Source organism: Palaemon carinicauda, chromosome 4 (assembly GCF_036898095.1).
Source record: "Palaemon carinicauda isolate YSFRI2023 chromosome 4, ASM3689809v2, whole genome shotgun sequence".
Classification (NCBI taxonomy): domain Eukaryota; kingdom Metazoa; phylum Arthropoda; class Malacostraca; order Decapoda; family Palaemonidae; genus Palaemon; species Palaemon carinicauda.
Window position 1 is genome coordinate 54,680,875 of NC_090728.1, and position 17,484 is coordinate 54,698,358.

Consider the following 17,484-nt stretch of genomic DNA (forward strand, 5'->3'; position numbering starts at 1 on the left):
TTCTATAAAGTACTATGGAGGCAGTTTTGCCAGCGAAGGAGGAGGATGATGGTGAAGATCACAATGATGATGATGATGAAGATATATTTTATGATGCAACTCCTTAGTAAGAATACTCGATGTTGATATATTGAATATATACACTTTTGAAAATAAAGATCTGGTATATTTGGAGTTATGTTGAAAACTGTTTATTTATGAAATTATTAAGGGAAGCTCTGTAATTATAATCTTTCTGTTTAACATAGTATGTGGGAGTGGGTAGTAATTAATAGCAAAAGTTAGTAGCTTCTGCAAATTTATAGGCATTGAGAGTTTTGTTCTAGTTGAAGGTAAATATTGACAATGCACTAGATTCAAACCTGAGAGAGGTTGTTAGTTTCTTTTAGCTATACGCAGTAGTGTAGTTAATATTAATTTTGTATTCTTTCTTTCTTTTTCAAAGTTAGACATTAGTAATAGGATACTGTACTTTGTTTTTTTCCTTTGTTCAAAGAAGGCATTAGCAACTCTATTACTTCTGAGTATATTTATACAGTATATAATTCCCAGTAATACAGGTTAGAGACGTAAAAGGATATTTGTTTGGAATAACACTAGACTGTGCAGTGTTTTGTTAATCTTATTAAAGTTTATTTTTTTGTTTCATTCGGTACAGTAACCGCAGAACTATTCAGAATTTGTATTGCAGAGCATTGGTTTAATTGTTTCACTGTTTGAGATTTATTTTATTAGGTATTTATTAACTGTTATTTCATGGCCAGGTATTTATTTTAAGTGAAGTCCCTTCTAGTGAGTTAAAATCTGTTATATTGCTTATATGTTTTGTCAAGTATCTAGAGAAACTTTATAAGAGGCAACGTATTTATAATACTCAAATTAAATGTTTTGTAATAATCAACATGAATATCTTCAGATATTCCAATAAAAATTATCATTGAAATTTGCAAATTAGTATTTCATTCACTTTCCTTCATTAGAATTCGTCTATTGCTTAGTTAGTTCAACAGGTGGTTACCAGAGGCCCCTTGTTACAGTCGGTAGCTTGCTAATAGTTCTGTTTTTGAAGCAGCGTGTAACATGTATTGTAGATCATTGTGTTTTGATTCCTTGTTTAGTCATAATGTACTTGAAATATAAAAGTTATTTATATATACAGTAGTTCTTTCACATATTCATTATTATTATTATTATTACTAGCTAAGCTACAACCCTAGTTGAAAAAGCAGGATGCTATAAGCCCAGGGACTCGAACGGGGTCAAATAGCTCAGTGAGGAAAGGAAATAAGGAAATAAATAAACAGTAATGAACAACTAAAATAAAATCTTTTAAGAACAATAACAACATTAAAACAGGCCTTTCATATGTAAGCTATAAAGACATGCCAGCTTGTTCAACATAAAAACATGTGCTGCAAGTTTGAACTTTTGAAGTTCTACTGATAGTAAGCCAATATCGATCAATGGTATTTTTACCTTTTTGGGCGCTTGGGCTTATAGCCTCTTTTCCAAGTATGGTTGTAGCTTAGCTAATAATAATAAAGGTTAATATTTTCAACTATACACATTAGGGTCTAGTTTAAGTGATTTTTTCACCTTTCTACCCCTCATTTTGCTTCCTTTATTCCATCTTAATGCACAACGTATTACTTCTGTACTTGATTGACACTGAATGGTCGTTTTTCTTATATTATTATTATTATTACTATCCAAGCTACAACCCTAGTTGGAAAAGCAAGATGCTATAAGCCCTGGGGCTCCAACAGGGAAAAATAGCCCAGTGCGGAAAGGAAATAAGGAAATAAATAAATGAAGAGAACAAATTAACAATAAATCATTCTAAAATAAGTAACAACGTCAAAACAGACATGTCATATATAAACTATTAACAACAACAAAAACAAATATGTCATAAATAAACTATAAAAAGACTCATGTCCGCCTGGTCAACAAAAAAGCATATGTCGGGTGTTAAATGTCAAAGGGTCTACGGAATGATTCAACTTGTACGGCAAGTAAAATTAATAATGTGAAACAATATGGCTAGTAAACAAGATATGTATCGGTCATTGCACAAAATAGATTGTTTTAGATAAATACCTATAAGAATATAATGAAATAAAAAAAAAGACAACTACCAATGCATTAAAACAATTAGGTGGTTTCTTATACCTTTACCAAAATTAAGGCAAATGTCCTTGCTGGCCTGGGGCTTACTTAATCTTAACCTAATAATTAACTTTCTTCATCTTAAGACCTTATTATTCCTACTGGTTAGCAGGGTCAGCTGCTTGAGTGAGCCTTCTATTTCTTGCATCATCTTCCAGCAGGCCCATCCCACCCATATTCCTCCTCAACACATCCAGCCATCAGATCTGATGACACCCCACACTCCTCCCCATCACTGGAATGTTCTTAGCTCTCTTGAATGGTGCACCCTCCTCTCTTATTACATGACCACAGCATCTCGGACAAGCTTCCCAATTCTTGTCTTTTGTAATGTCAATGAAACACTTGGCTGCAGTTTCCCAAGCTTGACTTGAAAACTTACCAGTCTGAAACAAACAAATACCTTCCTTAATAATCTATTATATAAACTTACAATGATAAATATTGAATCGTACTATCTCTTACAGCATTAGCAATCCTTACCCTTAATAAGGTATATTACCTTTAGTAGCAATATTACCTAACAGATATGTAAGTATGGTGTATGGACTACCATTGTCTCTAAGACCCTGATGTAAACAGTGAGATAATGCTTGTTCTGGATGGGACAGCACACATATCAAACTTGGGTAATAAAACAAAGAAAGAGAAGGCAAGAGCCAAACAAAATACCCAGAAGTAATGAACATACCACATTCTCCCCTCCTAGAATAAAACACAGAATAGGAACTAATAAAAGTCTAGTGCCAGCCATAACGCATTGATCTAGAAGCACATGTAGATCTCGGTTTAGGTCCAAGATCGTTTCTTATTTGTATGTGGTGAGTTGAATGTGCTACATTTTCCTGTGATACTGGTTCCTTTGGAGCTCTGTTATTTGGTTCTTTAGAGGGGTCAAGATGAACACAACTCATTTCTTCGGTTGACGGGTGATGGGAGAGGTAACCTTCAGGACAAGGATCTAGGTCATGAACAGATAACTGATTCTCCCCCATCAGGATACCATAAATGGGCTCAACTTCATCTGCCAATGGCTCATTTTTATTATGTACAAACCTCCTCAACAATGCGGGTTAAGAGCCATTACCCGTGAAGGTAAGGAGCTTCCATGACAGGAACAATGCTGGAACGTAAAGAATGGCTCATGAAGGTTGGTATTTGTAGATGTACACAACAGCAACCTTAAAGAATGTTGTGCTTCTGGAAGTACTAGTTCCCATTGACTGTTAGACGTGTTATTGAACCTGAGGACTACATTGACTGCCTTCCATATGGTACCATAGAATTTCTCTACCTTGGTGGGTGATATGGAGTTGAGCTGCTTGTCACCACCCTTCTCTTCAAAAGATATGCCTTAAGATGTTTAGACATAATGGATGCACCTTGGTCAGAGTGAATATAACCAGACATCCCTCACAAGCTAAATATCATCTCCAGGCATCGAATTACAGTCTCGGTACTCATGTTAGCACATGCGAAAGCAAAGCAGATGGAAACTGTGAATAGGTCTACTCGTCAACAGTTGTAAGCATGTATGGATTATGTGAAGCAAAAGGCAGAGGTCCCATGAAGTCTATACTGTCTTTCATTGCCTGTGTGGCCTTCATGAGAATACCTTATGGAGGTTAATAATACTGAGGTCTTAACTCTGCACAAACTCTACGAGAAGCACAAGTTCTCTTGACCTCTGTAGAAAAATGGAGAGTTTTTGATCATACAAAGTGCAACATTGGGTAATTTCATGATGACCACTATGAATGTCGGTAAGTGTAAAATAATGAAGGTTGAGCAGCGGGAGGCTTGGGAAAGAGTACTGTATAAGGAATCACCTTCTCCTTCCCTGACCGAAGTGGATTGTATAGCTGTAAGCTGCTAATTACACCCACCACTCATGTAACTTGTTACTGTATTCTTTATCTTAGTACTTTTTCTATCATCAAACATGAATACTACAGCCTATTGGAAACGTCCCTGCCTTGTAATCATCCATAAAAGGGTTTGAGTCTTTCTCAAGCTCAATAGTTTCTTTAGTGTCTGCAACCTCACGATCCTTGTGAGCTAAGGAAAGACGGTATTAGGGAACCTATAGACCTAGATCTACTTGCTGAAACAGTAATTTTTTATAACTCCATTTTCCACAAACTTTTTGAAGCCCCCTTGCACGGTAGTTCCTGGTACACCATGCTACGATGAAGTGCACCGTCACACCCTTACTTCACGGTAAGTAACCAAGCAGATAGTGTAGACTGTAGGTAGTTATGTCAAAGGTGGTGGGAGGAGCTAAATGCAGGAACTCGCCACGCAGTAAGAGCATGACTGGGTGTGCATCCTCAGAGCGAGGTGTACCAGGAATTGCTCGTCCAACTGCAGGCCTAGATACTAACAATTAACTATAGAATGCTAAATCAGAAACAAAACGGGAAAATATTAAGGATAAAAAACTTCCTTTAGGGCATAGTAAGATGGGTGACAAAATTACAAAATACAGTAACTTTATCAAGTCATAAAATGTGATAATCTTCGCATATACAATATTCATCATCATAAACCGCTACTAGTCCACTGCAGAAGAAAGGCTTTAGACATGTTCTTCCACTAATGTCTGCTTATGGTCATTCTGTGCCAGTCCATGGTCACCACTTTCTTACTTCGTCAATCTGCTGTCTTCTCTTCCTTCCCGTGTTTTTTTTTTTTTTTTTTTTTTTTACAATCTCTAAGGACCTATTCTGTTATTCATAATGTCCATCTATTGTCTGTCATTCTCATTATATGGTGTGTACATATCCATTATTTTTTTTCATACATGTTACAACATCCTCTACTTTAGTTCGCTCTCATATCTATGTTGCTCTTTTATGTCTCTTAGTCTTATTCCCATCATTATTCTTTCCAGAGCTCTTTGAGTTGTAATTAGTTTATGTTCTAGGGCTTTAATATGACTCCAAGTTTCTGATGCATAGGTTAATACTGGTAGGACCACCTCATTAGATACTTTTCTTTTTAGAGAAAATGGCACTTTACATTTCATAATCTCATTTTGTTTGCCATATACTGTATATTCGATAAACGTCAAATTTAGTGTCTCCTAGTATAAGGGCAACTTAGAAGGATCCAGTTTCCATTTTAAACGCATTAAAGAATAGGAATATGTTTGTAATATTAAAAGACTTTGTTCCTTTAACTAGCATATATTCGCGAAAATATATTAGGCTAAGATGACTAACTAGGATTTAGGAACCACAAGCAATACAAACAACTACCATCGCCAGTTATCAGATGTCAGTAGTTCAAACCTTTGCAGTGTGCATCATGCAAATCAGCAAAACAAAATATAATAAAATTAAATTATAGTATCAAACAGTTATGAAATTAAAAAGGCCTTTAAGTATATAATAGTGGGAAATTCTTTCAGTTCGACATAGAATAATATTTTCCACACATCAAATTAATCTTGGATGACACACACACACACACACACACATATATATATATATATATATATATATATATATATATATATATATATATATATATATATATATATATAAATGCACGTGCGTGTGAGCGCATGGATTTACTTTATAAATTATACTATTCTGTAAACCGAAGTCAAGGTTATTCTTGAAACGAACATTTTCCTGAACAAGGTACGATGTCATTTTAGTGCTGTAATTGCAGCATCGTCCGATTCCCTTAAAAATACTCGACTTCGGACTTATGTTATATAGACAGTAGTAGTAGTAGTAGTAGTAGTAGTAATTTTTGTGAAAATGAGGAGGAAGATTTGATACATTTTTTGTTATTTTGCCAGGAATATAGAAAAGAAAGGAATAAAGTAATTGAGCTACAGCAACCATACGACGAAGACCCAAAGAAAATAGTAGGATTATTTTTATTTAGTGAAACAAATGTAGAAAAGAAAAAAGAAGTATTAAACGTAATGTGGAAGAAAAGACAAAACAGTACAAGAAGATAAGCGTTAGAGGCGCCGTTGTAAAGGCTATGCCTCACCCCTGAACCTGAACCTGAACCTGAGCGGCTAAGTCCACCTGAGGCCAAACAGGCAAACACCCGCAGGTGTTCAAGCATTCTAATAGTGTCTGTCTGTTACAGTAGCTGTCTGTTATGCTGTCAAATTCGAGAATTTGAAAGTGACTTTGATTTGCTTCGAGAGATAACTGGGCAATTGAGCTGGAATCTTTGTTGGAGTCATTTATTTACATAGTGGAAGTGGTCAATGTAGCTTGAGCTTTCTGAAGGAGGCCAACGTAGGTTGATAACCTATGGTGAGTTGTGTTATATTTATTTCTATTTCATTGTTGAATTGGGTAGTAAAGAGTGAAATTACTAGTAAAATTGACTGCTATTACTACGCTAAGCTACAAGCCTAGTTAGAAAAGCAGGATGATCTAAGCCCAGGGACCCTAACAAGAAAAGTATCCCAGTGAGGAAAGGAAACAAATTTTTTTATTTTGACCAACCGCCTCTGTTTTAAAAAGAAAAAACTAATGAACTATTAATGAGTAATGGATATATGATGATCAAAATCATGTGGGGAACATTATGCTGTAAATTAAAATTTAATGATTTCCTTATCGGATTTGTGGTTTTATTGTAGTGTATTACAGGGCAATATAACCTAGGAAAAAAAACTACAATACAAATTTACCAGATTTGTAATATATAGATATGTTTTTTCTCTGTTATACAATACGGAGCCTTTGTATATCAGCGGCTAGTTCCTCCAGCATGCATAAATAAAAGGACACTAACTAACCTAACCTAACCTACAACCCGTGTTCTTTCCAGCTTATCTAACGGGAGGGCTAACGCTCCCCTGCAACCCCCTTACACTGCCGTAGGAGCCTTTGTATATCAGCGGCCAGTTCCTCACGCATTGATTAATCAAAAAGGGACATCAACTAACTTATACATTCCCCCTAACCTAACCTACAAGCCGTTTCCTTACCTACTTACCTATCGAGGGCTAACGCCCCCTTGCGACCCCCTTTACACGTATTCTAAGTTAGCCATAATAATACATACAGGTGGCCGCTATCGTGCATACACCCCCTGCCGTATTCTTAGTCAGCAATCACCATACATACAAGTGGCTGCTACCTTACATACATCCCTACAATGCATTTAGAATAAATATGTCCATAGTTTTGTCACGAATGAGTATTTTTGGTTGCATTACCCCCTAAAGTAAAACAAGGGTAGTTTGTAGCGCTACGGCCAAGCGTCCTAATTTGCTTATCGCTCCGACTGTTATTTTGTATAGAATAAAAACGTTTGGAAATGGTCTACGGATCTTAAATATGTGCTTAAACGCACACTTTTATGTTTTTTGCCGAAAACCCTAAATTACCTGAAAATTTGTGGCTCGAGTTCTTACTCCGGCCACGAATCTTCTCGCTCCCGTAGTAGGTAAGGGGGGGGGTTCGGGGGGGGGCGAAGCCCTCCCTGGGTAAGGATACGGCTTTTAGCATAGGTTAGGTGGGTTTTTTTAAGTTAGCTTCTCCCGCCAAAATCGTTTATAGAACGACGGCCACAGTTCAGAATATTCCAGTTTTCTACGAACTTGATTTTAGAGTGACGGCCACAGTCCACCCCACTTTATAATATTCCCATTTTCTATGAATGAAAACGGATCTGGCCGTCACCCTACAAAGGCTCCTAAAACAATAATCAGGTTCCACAGTCTGAATTTAGGGTTTTTGAGGATGAATATTTGGGCCATCTTTTAGGTTGGCCCTGTGGTAGTGTGTATAGTAGTTAGGTCACCAAATTTTTGTACGGCAAAATATTTTTCCAATTACCTAACGCACTAGGCGCACCATGTACCGCTTGCCAGAGCAGAGAAGCAATGATATAGTGTTTATTTGTGAGTGAAGCAAGCCACGGTTGTGAAAAGACGAGTAACTCCATAACCAGTTTTTCAAATACATTATACTTTCATTTCTAGCCATATACATGAACCCTATATTTTTCCTACTTTCTATTTTGTATTTAATGCATTTCTGACCATGATTATTTTGGCAAACCACCTGTTATAAGGTTTTCGACCTTTTATAAAAACAATTACAAGGGACCTCAGTGTGAAACCTTGGTTTTTTGTTTTGGAAATGTCAAAACTGAGTGATTTGCAGCAATAATATTGGTCGGGAATGTTTAATAAACACAAGATGTGAAAACTCACATTTCAAAAGAAAAAAAAAAAGCCTAGCCTAACCTAACCTGGAAGTCGTATCCTTCCTACCCCCCCTTACACTGTAGTATCCTTACCTACTGCCCTTTAGACTGAGGTATCCTTACCAACTGCCCTTTAGACTGAGGTATCCTTACCTACTGCCCTTTAGACTGAGGTATCCTTACCTACTGCCCTTTAGACTGAGGTATCCTTACCTACTGCCCTTTAGACTGAGGTATCCTTACCTACTGCCCTTTAGACGGAGGTATCCTTACTTACTTGCCTACTGTGAGAGGCTACGCCTAGTCTTGCCGCCCCCCCCCCCCCCCCCCCTTTGGACTGTCGTATCCTTAACTTAACCCATCACAAAGTCTAAACCCTGTGCTTGCCTCCCAAACAGCTTCAGATTATTGTATTTCACACCAAGATAAACACCATTATTAAACAATTTGCTTTGTTCTGGCAAGCCGTACATTTCCGTGACCACCGTGAAAGTATCGTAAAGAGGCATATTTACAGTAATCCTTACCTTAAGATTGGAAGGTCAAAAGTCCTCTTTAAATGGTGGGATCATGGAGATTACCTCTCATGTATAGGTGAGGGCGTATAATTTTCAAGTAACTAGAATGCCTCTGATATTTCCTTAGATCACAGTTTTGTAATTTCCCTCTGTGTTGTACCGGTATGAGACACGCAGACATGACAGTGGTCATGATGGAAATGAAGAGAATGGGGGGGGGGTGATTGTTAAAAAAAGGTGATGAATATGTCATTCTAAAAACACAGTTCACCTCATGAAAAGTAAAACTAACGCATGCACGATAACCCACAATCAGTCTCCTAAATGTTAATAATGAACCTAGACTCCAGAATAGACTGCACATTTTATTCAATCGATACATAAGCTATTATGCCCCAGTCCCCAATAGTCCTATAGTGAAAAATGATAAACTAGCCAGGATTCATCAATTTCTTATAGAAAATTCCAGTTTTGCTAGAAATTAAAGTATTATATATTAACCCATAGAAGACCAACATACACTACTCATAAATACATTCTTGTTCCGGTACAAATGTAAATCCTTATCCTTTACTTAGGATAGAATACTATTAGCAAAGCTGGAATATACAGCAATTAAACTTTTATAACGAGGGCTAAACAGGTGGCAGGTAGTTACCAGCCAGGAAGCTCTGCCCCCCGGCTTGCTCACTAAGCATTCATTTTGATTCCAGCTGTCAGTGAGAACAGATATTCTTGCACTGGATAGAGTTTTGGCCTATTAATATTTTTCATTCTTGCCTGTGTGTTAGTGATTATTTTCTGTGGGATTCCTGTGGATATGTGGACATGCCTAGGTGTGACGGGACAACGTTGCATCACCTTTATGAGTGTAAAGGTGAAAGGATTCACAGCTGTTCTGCCCTACCCGCAGAGTACACTCCTGTAGGTAGAAATCTCCTGACGAGTGTCGGGAGTGTTCACCCTCTCAGTGCTTATGGTGGAGGAAGATGAGATCCAAAAGGGATTCTTCCGCTTCGGGGTCTTCCTTGAAGTCTAAGAAATCCCGACCTTTTCCTCTGACCTCTAGTGCGCTTCCATCCAACCCTTCCCTGTCAGTTTCCTCCGGAAGCCTGCTGAAGCTAAGGTCGCTGACACCGAGGAGAGCGTGTTATGGTCCTCGTTTTTGTAGGTTTTGGCCTGCATGCACCGAGTGAATGGTCTTGTGGAGACCAATTGCTCTCCTTCAAAGAGAAGGAAAATGGCCATTGACAGACTGTGCCGTGCAACTAGGGGCACCGGACAGTGTCTACAGCTTTAGTAGTTAATTCTGGCCTCAGAAGCACTAGACAAGGTTGATGCTCAGGTCTCTGCCAGGAAGGATTCTCGAAGAGAAAGGAATTCCTCCAGGTTGATTCTTTTGGCCTTTTCTCTCCAGAGGAAGTATTACCTCACCTAGGAAGCTTCTCCCTTGCCCTTACCTCTTGACAAAGTTGACCCTGCAGTGTCCTCTTTGACTCCGAGTAGACTGTCTAGCAATACAGCATGTCACTTTTGCAGCGACGGGGGCCATAAACATAGGAGCACAGCAATGACCACTCTTCAGGTCTCTTAATGGGTTGACTGCAGGTCTGATATGGTGGGCTTTTGGGCTGACAATGAGGACTTGATGGTTCTTGACAAGAGTAAGGTATTCAAGAACATTGTCTTGACTTGAGGTAAAGCAGTTTGATTTTTTTTTACCAATCATTCAGCTAACCAGTGGGCGAACCAGATTTTCAAGAGGGCATGGTCTCCAGGTTCCACAAGCAGATCAGCCGGCGTGAGATCTTGAATCGCCGCAATGCATTGGTAAAGGATTCTTTTCTGTTCCTGGTAGAGGTAGTAGAGGCAATAGATGAGAAATGGAGGAAGGCGAGTTACAAATTGCTTTTGCACCATGTGGTGTTTTTACAGGTTACTACAGTCTTCCACTTCCAGCTGCTCGAGATCATCGCCTCTCTTTAGACAGGCACACAAGCCTGCCTGTTGGAAGTACAGGTACCCTCGTCCCTCCTCTTCCATCTTGAGATGTGGAACGGAACAGCAGCAGCCCTTTAAGAGCAGATAGGATCAAAGGGGGCAGCTAACACTGGAGAGGAAAGCAAGGCTAGCACTTCCTATATGAGTGGCAATCCTCCTACGAGGCTACTTGCAGGAGAATACCTGTAACCCTGATGGATGAGATGGCAGTATTACAGAACAGAACTGTGGACGTTCTTTAGTCCGGATACTGCCTCATGTTCATCAACCCTCCCCTTCCTCTATTTCGACCACCAACAACGTCCTCATCCTACTGCCAGAAATTGGCAAAAACTTAGCCCTTCAGTCAGAAGCTCATGCCATGCTGGAGAAGGGCACTCTAAAAAGGTCGATGACGGCTCTCCAGGATTTTTCAGTCGATTCTTTCTTGTAGTAAAGGCATCTGGATGCGGAAGTCCAGTCATAGACCTCGCAGCCCTGAACGAGTTTGTACTACAAACCTCATTCAAGATGGAGACTCCAACCTTAGTCAGGAAGAGGATTAGGCTATTAGACTTACAGGATTCATACTTCTTGATCTCCATCCATCCCAAATCCAGGAATTACTTTACCTACAATTTGTCAAAGCAAATAGAATGTACCAATTCAAAGTTCTTTGCTTTGGTCTCTCAATAGCTCTGCAAGTTTTCACCAGGTTTTTTACTCTAGTATCTGCATGGGCACAAGCAACAGTATTTTCTTTTGCACTACCTGTGCTAAGGTCTTTCAGTCCTTTAAGAGGGCACCTTATAAACAGTTGAGGCTTCTCTCAGATAGGAACCTTACCCTCAAAGCTGTTGTCTTTCTCGCCTTATCCTCCACCAAACTAGTAAGCAAGCTTCATGGTCTCTCCTTCAGCGTGACTCATACCAAGTGCTGGAAACGGGCCTCATTCGTCTTCGTCCCTGAGTTATAGCTAAAACCCTGGATCCATCAGTTCCTTATTCAAGGTTTTCTTTGTTTCAGGTCGTGAGCCTTATAGCAGTAACTGACCATGCTGATCAGTTGCTGTTGTGTCCTGTGAGAGCACTGAGGTGTTGCCTTAAACGTACACATGCAATTTGACCTCACCTGCAGCAGCACACCGTCAGCAAGGGGAGAGTCAAGAAGTAAATGACTGAAAATACAATTTCCTCTTGGCTAAAAGAAGTTATTGACTGTACCAATTTACCACCCTCATCTTCTGCCCCAAGGTGAGGTCATGATGTCAGAGGAGTCAGCAAGCATAACCCTGGTATTCGGTAAGAATCTCTGTGAAGCAGGTACTCCTGGCCGTCGTCTAGAAACGACAGGTCACTAGTCACATTTTCGCTAGTACCTGTAGTGGCTGTACGGCAGGGGTTTTAACTGCCTCGGCTCCTCTCACAGGACCATTAGCATTGGATCGAGGATGGAGGTTACATATCAAACTGGGATGAAAGAGAAGATTGACTGAGCCTTTCCTTTTCCTTCTCATCCCACCCTCTCTTGGGACCTGATGCTCTTCACTGATGCATCAAGGGAAGGATGGGGTGCTCAGCTGCTACATTATATGGCCTCCGGGCTGTGGTCCTAGTCCGATCAGCAATTTCATAAACCTCCTGGAGTTGAGAGCAACCTTTCTCGCACTCCAACATTTACAACCATGGATTACCCTTTAACCCTTTTACCCCCAAAGGACGTACTGGTACGTTTCACAAAAGCCATCCCTTTACCCCCATGGACGTACCGGTACGTCCTCGCAAAAAAAATGCTTTAAAATTTTTTTTTTTTTCATATTTTTGATAATTTTTTGAGAAAATTCAGGCATTTTCCAAGAGAATGAGACCAACCTGACCTCTCTATGACAAAAATTAAGGCTGTTAGAGCAATTTAAAAAAAATATACTGCAAAATGTGCTGGGAAAAAAATAACCCCATGGGGGTTAAGGGTTGGAAATTTCCAAATAGCCTGGGGGTAAAAGGGTTAATAAAGTTTAATGGCCATTATAGTTTTGGAGAAGTCATGCTCTTATGGTTTGTTTGGAAAAATATATATATATAATTTAAAAATTTGTAATTTTTTAATTCTGAATATGAAGTTTGCAATGTTACCATTGATAGTTTGCATTGGTTTTATCTTAAAATTCCTTGATTTTTCTGTTTCAGGTGATGATATCTATGGAAAATATCTAGAAGTATGTCTAATGATCAAACTAGGAAGTTCAAGCATAAGAAGTCTAGAACAACCCTAACCAAAGCTGAGGTTTGTTTATTACCTATTATAACTGTTAATAATTTGTAATAGATGCCAGTTTGTACACTTATACCAAAATTTGTTTTATTAGATCGAAAAATTTTGACTGGTGAATAACAAATTTAAACCATTTGTTTTAATATTGTTAGCCCTGGGATAGATTAATTTGTGCCATGATATAGAGAATTTTCTTCTGAATATAGGCTACCTTAGTTTTACTAACTCTTTTTCTACTAACGCCAATGTCTGATTCTTGGTTATTTTATGTACTTTATTGTATAGTTGTATATTTATCAGCACTTATGTCATAAATTGTACTTGATTCAGTGAAATTCAGGACGTGAAACGGCACTGTAATGGATGAGGGATAAACAAATTCAAGTAAGGATCAATATTGAAACAAAGAAAATTTGTGGTCAAGAGCAAGACCGTTATTATGAAAGAGTCCTCTAAAACATTCAAGACTGAGGAAAACAAATATTGTCAGGACTTTAAAATGGGAGTTAAAGATGCTGCAGAAAGCTAGGATTATTGATTTTGAATATTTGCCCAAACGTATACTACAATAATCGTGTAGTCGAGTTATCGAGGTCTGTTGTCGTGACTAGGCCAATGTCCTTTTCACAAGCCACTGAATACCGTGATAGATTATGGCTGTGGCCATACAAGAGGACATGGCCATTTCTAAGATCACAGCCAGTAGTGAAGATGCCAAAGAACAAGAATGGCATCATGCCGTAATGTGAAGTTTATTATAGTACAGCACTGTATAGGAAAAAAAGGGTCTATGCTTACTTTATAACATTATTTCAATCTTCTTGAAACTGTATAAACAAATTGCATACAGTCATGCATTTATGTTGACAGTGACTCAATGTGAGATGAACTATAATCATTTATTTAGTAATTTCTTTTGTATTAAAGGAGACATTCTGAGATAAACGATGTAGAAGTACTGTATTATGTATTGAATGAGCATCCATGAGGACTACCAGCCAAAATGAGCCCACTTTTAATCTTTGTTTTCTAGAGTTAAGTCTCAAATGCTGTACATGACTGGAATAAAAAGGCATCAAGGCTAGGTAGCCATCATAAATTCTGACTACTTGTAGTAACAATCATCTGGTTAGGAAACATTGGGGGCTCAGCCTGTGACTTGTCTTAAAGGTGGCCTTTCTTGGTGTTCTAAATGGCACTACTAGAAGTTCCACACATCTGTTGTATTGCTTTCTGCCTTTTATTTTTAATCTGATCAATTTGATCTATTTTTATGTAGCTATCTAACTACTTCAACATTATCATTTTACAATTTTCAGCCCATATTTGAAAATTAATCCTTAGTGCAAGCTTTATTAGAGTAGAAATTTAAATCGGTGGTCTAATTAAAATAATCTCTTAATATGATTATGCAGTTCCCTCTGTTCCTATGAAAATACAAACCAAACTTTCATTTTCAATATTAATCTTACCCGATAATCATGTAGCTGTCAACTCCGTTGCCCGACAGAATTCTACGGACGGGATACGCCAGCGATCGCTATACAAGAGGGGGGTGTACTCACCAGCGCCACCTGTGGCCAGGTACTGCAGTACTTCTTGTTGACACCACCTCAATTTTTCCTCTGTCGTGCTTCCGGCAAGACCTACATGGATACGCTTATAATTTTGGAGTCTTTGTTCACGGTTTTGGTGAAGTATTGCTCTGAGATTTCAGCTTTCGCTATACAGGAAGCTTTTCCCTTAGCTTAGATAGCTTTTGGATTAATTTTGATTTATGGTTTAACGATCTTTAGCTTTAATTTGGAATCCCCCTTGACTGTTCTCTGATTCAAGATGTCCGACCATTCTCAAGCTCCTCCCCAAAGACGATGTAGGACTTGTATTAGGCGGCTTCCGAAGGCCTCGGTTGATCCTCACACCGTTTGTTCCGACTGTAGGGGAAAATCCTGTCAGTTGGAAGATCGATGTGAGGAATGTGCCGGACTTTCGGAACTTGATTTTATTCGATTCCTCAAATATACCACTAAGTTAGAGAGAGAGAGAGTTAGGAGGAGTTCGGCTCGCTCTTTACTTTATTCCTCCCCCCATGATCCTCAACCTTTTCCTCCCCCTGTAGTGGCTACCCCCGAACCTACTATTAGTGCTCAGCCTGATATGTCATGTTTTACGTGCCATTCAGGCTTTAGGTGATAAAGTGGAGTCGGTAGTGAGTGACCACAAGTTCCTTTTGGCAGACGTCAAGGAACTTAAAGTGAAAAGTGCAGTGGGAAGTGGTAGTGCCAGTGCTGTGCCTAGTGCTAGTGTCAGTGTCAGTGTTGCGCGTGAGGATACTTCTGTGCGTGCCAGTCGTCCTCCCAGTCCGGGACCTCTTGCAAGCTCCCAAGCCCAGGGGAGAAGCAATGTCGAAGGGCATAAGGGTTCGGCAGGCCTTGATCGGCGCACAGTAGTATCCTCAGTGGTTGCGGGCGTATCTTATAGAGATCGTCACTTCCACTCTCAGACGATTGAGCCCTTTATATCCTCGTCTGCAGAAGATTTTTCGGGGAGAAAACGCTGGACTCAGGCCTCAAGACCTCTTAAGCGTAAAGTCCAGACCGCGCGAGTCCAACAGCCAGGGTGTAGCCATTGGGCTAGCTCGGACTCGCCGCAGTCATCAGGTGACTGCACGCCTCCTAAGAGAGGTAAGGCGCTGCCTCAACAGACCTCAACTTCTGTTAAAGCTATGCCTCAACAGACCTCAACTTCTGTTGATCCTAAGATGGCTATGCTGCAGACTATGCAGTCGCAGCTTGCGGTGTTGATGCGGGAGTTTCAGGCAGAGAAGGTTAATACACCTCCTCCTGCGAACGCTCCTCCTCCTCTGCGCAGTACAATCTGCCAGACGTATGAGGTTGAGGTTCCTCAAGCTACCTCCATGCGTGAGCTGCCGCGTTGGGAGTTGCCAGATACCAGCGCTGTGCAGCAACCTCCACTTTCCTTGAGGCAGGAGCCTCTTACCACGCAGCAACCTCCTCAACAATGGGGGCAGGAGCCTTATGCCTTACAACCTCCTCTACCCTTGAGGCAGGAGTATCTTGCATTACAACCACCCTCGAGGCAGCAACCTCTTGAGGTACGACAACCTCTACCATCCTTGAGGCAGCCACCTCAACTCTCGCAGCAACCACCTCCACTTTCCTCGAGGCGAGAACCTCAACTCTCGAGGCAAGCACCTCAAGAACCTCAACTCGTGAGTCAAGAGCCTCTCTCTGCGCAGCCACCTCAACCCTTGAGGCAAGCGCAACTCTTGAGGCAGGAACCTCATGCTATGAGTCAGCCACCTCAACGCATGCATCTGCCACTTTCTCCTCAGCTTGAGCCTCTTCCCATTCAACTTGAACAGCAGTCTATGCAGCATGAGCCTCATGCTTTACTACAGTCGCCTCTCACCACGCTTGCTCCTCAGACCTCCGCAGAACCTCCTTCATCCCAGCCTCAGGACTTTGTCATTACCAGCCCTCATCCTCTTCAACAGAGACTTGAGGATGAATCCGCAAGTGCGCATGCACCCGCTCTTCAGGATTCAGCCATTCAGCAGACCGCTTTAACTTTACCTCTCGCTTCTCAACCCTCAGGTGATGAGGTTTCTGAGGATGAAGCTGCTCACCTGGATGATCCTTCATCTGACGTGGAGGAACCCAAGTCATTGCCACCCTCCATCGACTTTCGCAAGGTTCTGGCTCTGTTCAGAGAACTTTACCCGGATCACTTTGTTTCTGCTACCCCTCGCTCTCCTCCATCCGAGTTCTCTCTAGGCATGCAACCTGTTAAGTCTGCCTACACTAAGCTCGTCTTCGCTAGATCTTCTAAGAGAGCTTTGAGAATGTTAGGGGATTGGTTGCAGTCCAAGCAGCAACTGGGAAAGACGTCTTTTATGTTTCCACCTCCTAAGCTGACGTCTAAGGCGGGCGTCTGGTATGCCACAGGAGAGGAACCAGGCTTGGGGGTCCCTGCCTCTGCCCAGGCTGACTTCTCAAGTTTGGTTGACTCTCCACGAAGGTCGGCTATGAGACGCTCTAAGGTCTGCTGGACCTTTTCTGACCTGGACCACTTCTTGAAGGGAGTCTTTCGCGCCTTTGAGATTTTTAATTTTCTCGACTGGTGCCTGGGGGCCTTGAGCAAGAAGACTGCCCCATCTGACAAAGACTCGGCCATGCTGATCATGTCCTGTATGGACAAAGCAATTCGCGATGGTTCCGGCGAACTGGCCTCTATGTTTGTATCGGGAGTCCTCAAGAAAAGGGAACAGCTTTGCTCCTTCCTTTCCACTGGTATCACCTCTTGCCAAAGGTCACAGTTACTTTTTGCT

General features: G+C 40.5%; 2 protein-coding genes across 4 annotated transcripts in view; both read left to right on the plus strand.

Annotated features, from left to right (window-relative positions):
* Positions 1-951, plus strand: part of LOC137639963 (uncharacterized) — a 44,939-nt gene extending 43,988 nt beyond the window's left edge. For both annotated transcript variants that reach the window (XM_068372283.1, XM_068372282.1), the window contains exon 10: positions 11-951. In XM_068372283.1, the coding sequence (XP_068228384.1) occupies positions 11-107 (97 nt within the window). In that variant the 3' untranslated portion in view covers positions 108-951. The remainder of the gene's footprint in view (positions 1-10) is intronic.
* Positions 952-6,239: 5,288 nt separating this feature from the next.
* The window catches only part of LOC137639965 (protein arginine N-methyltransferase 9-like), a 54,474-nt gene continuing 43,229 nt past the window's right edge, over positions 6,240-17,484 (plus strand). For both annotated transcript variants that reach the window (XM_068372287.1, XM_068372288.1), the window contains exons 1-2: positions 6,240-6,455; positions 13,049-13,145. In XM_068372287.1, coding sequence (XP_068228388.1) covers positions 13,080-13,145 — 66 coding nt within the window. In that variant the 5' untranslated portion in view covers positions 6,240-6,455; positions 13,049-13,079. The remainder of the gene's footprint in view (positions 6,456-13,048; positions 13,146-17,484) is intronic.